This window comes from Astyanax mexicanus, chromosome 7 (assembly GCF_023375975.1).
Source record: "Astyanax mexicanus isolate ESR-SI-001 chromosome 7, AstMex3_surface, whole genome shotgun sequence".
NCBI lineage: Eukaryota > Metazoa > Chordata > Actinopteri > Characiformes > Acestrorhamphidae > Astyanax > Astyanax mexicanus.
Window position 1 is genome coordinate 16,441,842 of NC_064414.1, and position 9,448 is coordinate 16,451,289.

Sequence of the window (9,448 nt, forward strand, 5' to 3'; positions counted from 1 at the left end):
CAGCCCATACCAGATCATTCAACACCACAAAACACTGTTTAACCTGTTAATTTATTAAGAGAGTTTAAAGCTGTGAACAGTCAAAGTAAGAAACAATTAGCTAAATAAATCAAAAAGCTAAATAAAGCAAAAGATGTGAAAATTAATTCCTCAGGAGAACCCTTTCATTTTATTGTCTACATAAACATGACACTAACAGAATCATATTGTGCTAATAGCCATGCTCTGTCTGTAAAATAGCCCACTATTTACTGTGAAGTTTTAAGGGTACTATTTGTGTAACTGTTTATAGTTTGCAGTTTATTTGCAAAAATTAAATGTTCTGCATTTTAGTATAATTTTTCTATTCAATTATGAAGATTATTATAATGTTACTATTTTATCTAAATATAGTAATAAAAAATAGGCTTACAGTATTTTGTCTGAATGTTGTAATTGCTGAATTACTAAATGTTAGTATAGTATGTAAAAGTTTCATTTTTATTTTGTTGCAGTAGTATGTCCTTCAAAGTTTTTTTTATATATTGCCATTAATAGGGTTTTCGTAAAATTACCCTGAAATACCAACCCTAGTCCCTTATCACAATTAAACACTTACCACAAATATACTGCAGGACTTATAAGCTTACACACCTCTAATATGAAAGATTAAACCAAAAGCAAAACTGTACACAGTCTCAGTGTACTGACCTTTAGAACTTATGTTAAATTTTAAACATACTTTTACTTGCAATATATATATATATATATATATATATATATATATATATATATATATATATATATATATATATATATATATATATTTTTTTTTTTTTTTTTTTTTTTTTACCTTTTTAACAGAATGTTTATTAACAACGTCTCTACCATAATCCACAGCAAATGCTACAATATACAGCTCTGGAAAAAAAAGAGACCACTTACAAATTATGTTTCTTTGATTTCACCAAACTGAAATCCTCTGGAATATAATCACTAGGGAAATGAATGATCACAAGCCATCAAACCAAGCTGAACTGCTTGAATTTTTTGCACTAGGAGTGGCATAAAGTTATCCAAAAGCAGTGTGTAAGAATGGTGGAGAAGAACATGTCAAGATGCATGAAAACTGTGATTAAAAACCCAATATTAATTTATAAACTCTTAAAACATTATGAATATGAACTTGTTTTCTTTGCATTATTTAAGGTCTGAAAGCTCTGCATCTTTTTTGTTATTTCTCATATCCTGCAAATAAATGCTTTAAATATTTTTATTTGGAATTGGGAATTGGGAGAAATGTTGTCTGTAGTTTATAGAATAAAACAACAATGTTCATTTTACTCAACCATAAACCTATTAATAACAAAATCAGAGAAACTGATTCAGAAACTGAAGTGGTCTCTTAGTTCTTTCCAGAAGTGTATATTTTAATGCTAATAACAAATAGTTTATATAAGCAAAATCATTTAGACATAAATAATAGGATATTTTGTCTGTAGTTTTCATATGTAGATAGTGCTGTTTTTACCTCTTTCAGTAGTTTGTTTTTGTTAGTGGAGGACTAAAACAGAGAAAATTTCACGGTATACCGTTTGACTGTAGGGTTATATGACTATAAAACTCTTGAATTTGAGATTAATCTTCGCTGAGTTAGCTAACTGCAGAGCTAGCCTGATACAGACCCTGTTATTGTGTAACTTAAGTGTTTACTTTGGGCTGAGTCTAAAAAATGGCAAAACAACCAAAAAAAAAAACAAGTCCTAAAATTACCCGCCTTTAACTTAAAACTAGTCCATTCCTCTTCCAGTTTAGCGCTAATAAACAGAGCCCTCACTCTCTTTACCCGACATCAGACTGGTCCGCTGGGCTCGGTGTTCTGACCTGAGACCAGAGTAAACACTGGGGAGCGGCACAGCTAGCCTAGCCTTTAGCTCCTCTAGCAGCCGCGGCCCGCTCTCAGCCTGCGAGCCCTACTGCGCTGCTACAGCAAGCCCGGCGCGGTTACTCACCCAGAGCCGAGACCCGGGACAGACCGGCGCACAGAAACATCAGCACACCGACACGCGTCCTCTCCAACATGGTGCCCGAGCGCTGGATAGATTTACACGTTCTACAGACGTTTTATTAATTAGGTGTAAAGTTCTCCATAAGTATCGGCGCTGCGGCGCTCACTGCTGCTGCTAACGGCTCCTGCTAACGGCTCGGATCGGCTGAGCTGTTGGGCTGTTCTCCCAGTGGCCGGGGGCCGAGCCGCTCTCTGGGCGGAGCTCCCTGCGAAATTTCCCGTCAAAATCCACAAACTTCCCCAGCCTCACCGCCCCCCCTCCAGCCTCCAGCTCACATTACAGTTCAGCAGCAAAATAAACGTAGAATAAACGTTACACTGTCATTACATATTTTAATGTTGATGATGGGAAAAAAAAACTACACTAGAATAACACAGTACGAACATATTTGTAAAGATATATAGGAATAATATATACCCATTTTATATATGTTCAATGTAAGTAAAGTTTAAAACAATCAACACATAAAACCATAGTGTTAAAAAAATACAATTAAGTAAAATCTTCATGCACCAAAAATAAATTCTGACGTCAGAGGTTAACGTTGTTTTAATGCATAAGACATGAAAAAATGAACGTTGAATCAACATTGTTACTCTACTGCTAATTATATTTACACAGATACTGGGATTTCTCTGCCCTAAATTATTGGATCAGATGGGTTTAGATGTGAAACAGAAAACTAATTGTACACTTCTACACACTTAGCTTAAAAGTCAAAAGGTTTAAAAACACCTGTTTTTTGTAAATGAATGATACCCTGAAGAAAAATAGCCTAGGCAACTCATTTAACCTGAATAAATCCCAGCTAATATTTTTTGGTTAGTAGTACGTTTTCTGAACGTTACAATTATTGTACTTAGAATTATTGCAAGCAGTGAAGTTATTTAGAGGGATGGCAATATTTGCTTGTTGAAATCTGTAGAGTCCTGCAAAAGTAAGATGGCACCACTTTCCTTTATACCAAATCTAATCATAGTGTTTTTAAGTTATGAATATACACCTATTATATTACACAGTTTCAGTAGGACAGTGACCCTGGACACACATCAAAGGTGGCAATGAAATTAATCAATGACTTCAACCTATTTAATCAAACAGCCAAATCAATTTCTGCCAGAAGCTTGTTGGTGACAACCAGACGTTTTTGGAAGAGGTGTAACTTGAAAAGGTATATTTAACCAAATTTTAAGTCTGTTTATTTTTGACCCAGATAAAAACCCATTGTTTATTTCTAGCAACATGTCCACCAACCACATGTTTGTCCAATATTGTCATTTTGAATGATGTGATTCTGTAAAGACAAAGAGTTAGTTAGCAATAAAGAATTAGCTCTCCGCAATAGCATCACAATCTCAAATCTAAGTCAATGTATAAGTGAGCTGCTCTATGCTCAGCTTCCTGTGCTTCCTGTACTTTTATCAACAGCACGTGTTAACCCACATTCTCTCGGGTAGACAGCGAGGGTGAGAAACATGCAGGTGGGAAATATTAACCAATGCAGGTGGGCATGACCATCTTAACCAAAGTGTGAAAAAAAGCTTCAATCAACATTTCAGCCACCACATGTTTTAAAGTTCAATCACATCTTTTCTTTTTCTTTTTGGTACAGAAGGGCCTTTGTGTTTGGGTTTGTAAAATTCTCCATGCACATATTACGAAATATGACCCTGCCTCCTCTTGTTCTGACGTGCCTTAAAGCTTGTGGTAATAAATGCCGGTGATTGCTCATTGGTATTTAAAGTCTTAGTCACCTTATTGACAGTAATACTGCAATAGTAAAAAAAAGTAATTCAAAAGAAAATGTTGTAAGTGTAAGGTCACAGATCATTTTCTCAAATAAGAAAATATGGGTAAATGCCATACGTTTCACAAAAACTTGATATGTAGATTTTTAAAAAGACTCTTTAAACTTTATTTAAAATGATGAAGGCCCAAAGCTTCTCTGCCCTGGTCATTTCTCAAGAAAGGGTAATATGTTTTTTTTTTTCTAGTGTCTATTCAATATTATCTGTCAACACAAATATACTACCAGAATTCTATTTAAAATTGCACATATAGAACACATATCAGTTGTTGAAAGTGAGAAAGTTTCATTACCATCTCATTAAAAAAACATTATTAAACTCATTTAGAACTGGGGCAGGGTAACAAATGCTAGAAAAGTGTATATAACTAATACAAACAGCTGCAATATATGCATACGTTTACACTAACTGGGTAAAAAGTTTACTCACATGGCTGGGTAAAAAGATGCCTTCAGAAGCAAAGGTGGACAGAGCTTTACCAATCTGTAAAAACTGTGTATAAATACAAAAACAATTTCAGAAAAAAATTTCCTCATTGTAAAATTGTGAAGACTTTGGATTTTCCACTATCTGTAGCCCATAATATTAGAAATAACTTTTAGAGAATCGGGAGAAATCCCAGTGAGTAAGAGACGTCAGTACTTAACCATGGCTTTAGGAACACTTCCAGAAATCCCTGTTCACCACAGTTCACTGTGTTGTTATTTACACATGCACGTTAAAGCTGGATCATTGGAACTCATTCAATCTTGAAGACAGCAGTGATTCTTTGGCAGGTGCTCCTTGCATCATCAATCTGTTTAGAAGTAAACAATAAAAGCAGTATTAAAGTATTACAAACCATTATAATCACAGAATAAATGAACGGAAATCAAGAAGCACAATTAAGCAGGTGATATAAAACACTGCTCATATCAAGGCTATTATTACCATTTCATGATCAATGCCAGTTCCAAGAATTATGCAATATATTTCTTAGTATGCTGTATAATCAGTAAGTAAATAAGGTGTGACCAAATGCATTGTTCTTCGAATACAGAGTTCATACAGTGTTATTTTAATCAACTGTTTCCTATTAACTGCTTACAAACATGTTACTTACTCACTCAGTTTGCTATTTTTCTTTTTTATGTTGTTCTATTTCTTGGCCCTTCCTAAGGACTAACAATCACACTCAGAATGCTTGTGCTTAATGAGACAGTTTTCTTACAGACCTATATTTCATTCCTTTGTTCGTATATTTTACTATATATCTATCTATCATTTTTGACATCTTTCAAGCCATGCCACCATAAGTGCCATGAAGTTTCTGAAAATGATAGAAAGATTAAAATCTGATGCATATTTTTTAAGTTTAAAAGTACTGAAGCAAAGGCTGTGTTTTAACTGTCAATAGTCCCTCCCTTCTATGTGATCTTTGCTGATGTCTGAAATTTTGTGCTGCAGTGTGTGGTGGTCTGTGTTTGGCCATATGGGTGTGTCTGTGCTATAAAAGAAAACAGAGAGGCATGATGTAAGCTCAGCAAATGGCTCTCCAGGTCCTTTGGGTTCTGTGATCAATGTGCAGGCTTTAAGTGTATTAACTCTTGGAAGCTCTGTACTCTGTAATTGGGAAATACTAATATGACACTCAGAACATTATTATTTTTAGGTAGTCTAAAACATTGTATGTCTAATCTAAAACATAAGCCTAATGGTGCTGAATGAGATTAATGTTCAGTCATGATTAATTATTAAACAACTGCATTTTAATGCACCTGTGACTGATTTTCTCATCTGCAGTGCTGACCACACCAAACTGTGACACACACACACAGACACAGACACACATTCCATGCACTTAAGACTAGTACACTGTGCGCATTAATACAGTAGTATTAAAAAGCACCATGGGTTAACGCGTACTCACTGCAATAGGAATTTACAATTAGATTCATATTTACACAATGAGCATTAAAGGACCATTCAGGATTATATTTTAAGTAGTAAATGATAAAATAAACACTATGTGTCATTAGATATAAAAAAAATTAAATTAAAGTAAAGTTAAGGCACTGTCATCTTTGCTCAGCAGAGCTAAAGCCAGTATTTTCTAACTTGAACTGTGCAGTATGGGACGGATATCTGTGTGGTGTGATCTCCACCTGCTGTTCATTCCCCAACACTAACCTCACTCTGAGGTTAACAGAATTAATAACACAACAGCTGAGCTACAACCTTCAAAGCAGCTATGAAAGCTAGCATGCAAATCTTAACTGCTATGCAGCCTAAAAGCCTAAGCATTCGAAAAAGCTCATTGACCAAATATGAAATAAAATGGGAGTGAACATTGACAGTGAGTTGGACAGATGGAGAAGACTTGGAGCCCAGAAAGACAAGATGCAGAGCGGTCTGATTTTCTCCTAAACCAGCTAGCTACTTTAGCCAGGATATTTATCACAACCACTAGGTTAGCTTGAATGGGACAGGCATTTTATTTAATAAAAAAATAGTGTTCTTATTCAAATCAGTGGTCTAAGTGCAGCTGGGGTAATGAGTCAGAGCAGAAGGAAGGAAGTTTTCTTCCAGGGTAACCTTGCATGCATCTTAATTCATGCGTCATTTACAAAGACCAGCCTTGCTGAAGCATCCCCAGATCATCACTGACCTTCCACTTGATCTCCCAGTGGGTGCAAGACACTTAGGCTTGTACACCTCTGCAGGTCTCTAAACAGTTGATGGCCAGGTACTGAGCAAGGCTGTAAATTGGGCTCGTTAGAGAAGATTACCTTACTACAGTCCTTTATAGTCCAATTCTTATGATCTTTTGCAAACTTTAGCCTGGCTCTTCTTTGCGTCTCATTGAAGAACGTCCTTTTTCTGGCGAGTCCTGCCTCTAAGAGATCAACATAGGTTAGGAATTATTATGGTAATATTGGTAATGGTCATTTTAATTAATGTTTTATTCACTCTCCAACTTTAGTGTGTTTTAAGTTACATGTTGTATTCCATGAAAGTAAGAAAAACATGAAACCAAAAAACTAGGTCTTACCCTGTTGTTTTTTCCTTGCATTGTTTTGCATTTCAAAATATAAGTCTCTTTTGTCTTGATTTTAAAAGTACAACCTAGATATGTGGCCCCTCTCTTGTTTAAATATAGATCAAACAATATTAGTCACAATTACTGATAACTTATTCCCACACATCCCTTTCCTCTATCCTACATCTGATGGTGAACGAATGGCTCCCTTGATGGATTTGTTTATGAAGAAATGCACGATAACACAAAGCTAGCCCAGCCCAAATCTCTTCATTCCAAAAACAGAAAGTGGATAATACATTGGATAAGTCAACTACATATTATGTAGGGCATCAGACAAATCTTCATCCTTTCCACACTGTCTGCTCATCTTAAGCTCAACTTCTTCTTACAGGATATGAATAAACAGCAACAGCTGGAAATATGTTCAGAAAACCTGAGAAATACTCAGGGTAAATTTCATTTATTTAGTCATGCTTCACCCCCAGTTTTTAGCTTCTTAGGATCATCCAACATCAAAACATAAAATCACAAATTCTTGAGGCTGAACACATTTAACTACTCACAGTAAACGTCTAAAGTTTCTAGTGGAAAGCCTTTTATAGAAGAGTAGAAGCAGTTACTGCAGCAGAGCGGGAACATATAGTTCCTTAAATACTCTTGTTTTTAAAACCCCAGAACAACACAGCACACTTTTACTTTCACATCCACTGTATCCATCTGAAACTGAATCTCTCAAAAAGATCCACAGATCAGATTCTCCAGTGGAGCTCAGGAAAACTGAATACAGGGTTGTGAGAGTTCACTGAGCTGCTGCTGTTGATCATTTAATCCTCTCTAGTCCTGGGACGCTATAGCGTTGCTGACCCTGGCATCTGGTGGGATATAAAAAGAATAAAGTAAAAATAGCCGTAAGTAATTAACAGTTAAATGTGTTGTTAAACATGCTGTTGGTAACCTTGTGTCAGCATGCAAATAAAATCTGGATAATGTTTAGGACAAATATTTTCCAAAATTTAGCTTGAAATTATTGCACCTTACTTTTTTTTAGTTTTTCATAAGTCAGTGATGAACTGTGTGTTCAAGTCACAGATAACATATTAAAATAAATGTGATGCTACTCGGCAATGCTGCATCAGCAGCAGTTCAAAAAGCAGCGGTGGCTGACTTCACATGTATCGGATGTATGTATGGTGTTGTGACATCCAGAGGCGGTTCTTTAATTAGGCAAACCTAGGCATTTGCGTAGGGCCTCGACCAAATCTGTCCTCCATAGGGGCCCCAAAATCTGACCATCCCAGCTACAGTATCAGTAGAATACCGAATTAATGTCTAAATACTAATTGTCCAAACACACATAACCGCCCTCCGCTGCTTGCAGTGAACTAGTCCATAATATGAGGACATAGCAATGTGCGACACGACGTGACTTCAACCCAAAACAGCGGGAACTGTACGAGACTAGAGTGACAGCTGTCACAGTGAAAATGAAGCGGAGTTATGAAAGTGGTTCTGCTAAAAGAAAGAAACGGGCAGAGAACAAAAGAATCGCAGATGCACTGCCTAAATTTACCTCCTTTTTTACACCTCCTGGAGGTCAGTGTTTTGGGGCAGATTCAGATCGCCGATCGTCTTTTACCACGATCGGCCGATGGCCGATATCGATATTGGGCGGGGCCAAATGCCACACAGGTGCCAGGCAAACCTGGTACAGATTCCCCTTAATTACATCCACGCCAAAGCAAACACTGGTCATTTCCGCTGCTAGTAAATAAACACGTGTGTTACTGACCAAAATAAACGCTTTTTAGGAGAGATATAAGTTTATAATATTTATAAGACAATACCTGACAAAATCTGTTTTAATGACGTTAATAAACATCACAGTTTCACCGCAGCAAAGGACGAGGACGTGAATCACTTATCTAACCAGCCTTTACTGATTTCTGCCCCAATAACCCTTTCAATAACCTCCAATAGCCTTTAATAGTCTTCAGTAGCCTTCAACAGTCTAACCTTGCAGCCGTGGTAGCAGCGCGCTAACTGACCTGTTTATAATGTAATCCGAGCAGTGACTCCGTGACGGTTGCTCTAAACTGCCGCTGTTAGTTGCTTGGGCTGAAAGATGAACTGTAGAGAGCTGTATTATCTGGTTAGTGGGGTTAAAAACGTTATTACCTACACAGATAAACTTAAGAAAAGCTGACCTCTGCAGCCCGTGGCTGGGCTGTAGCTCTGACTGAGTGAAGACAGCGGGGGCTTGTGCTGCTGCAGCTCCGACTAGTGGTTGGATGAGGAACTGCAGCTTCCTGTAGTTTCACCGGCCATCCACACACAGCACTGATTAACTGCTTAACCCTAAACTCCTGAATCAGATCGGCTAAAATCAGAAGAATATCTGCCGATCGCCGATACCGTATTTTGGCTAAAAATCTGCCGATGCCGATACACTGCCGATCGATCGTTCCATCTCTAGTTATTTGGTTTATGTGTGTGTTTCAAGAATGAGGGCCCCTTGTTTATATTTTGCCTAGGGCCCCAAAATGGCTAGATCCGCCCCTGGTGACATCACC

The 9,448-nt window shown here is 37.0% G+C and overlaps 1 protein-coding gene across 1 annotated transcript in view; it reads right to left on the bottom strand.

Annotated features, from left to right (window-relative positions):
- Nucleotides 1-2,214, bottom strand: part of ifngr1l (interferon gamma receptor 1-like) — a 32,502-nt gene extending 30,288 nt beyond the window's left edge. Inside the window, 1 exon segment of the mRNA NM_001360821.1 lies at nt 1,992-2,214. Coding sequence (NP_001347750.1) covers nt 1,992-2,061 — 70 coding nt within the window. The 5' untranslated portion in view covers nt 2,062-2,214.
- Nucleotides 2,215-9,448: the final 7,234 nt, after the last annotated feature.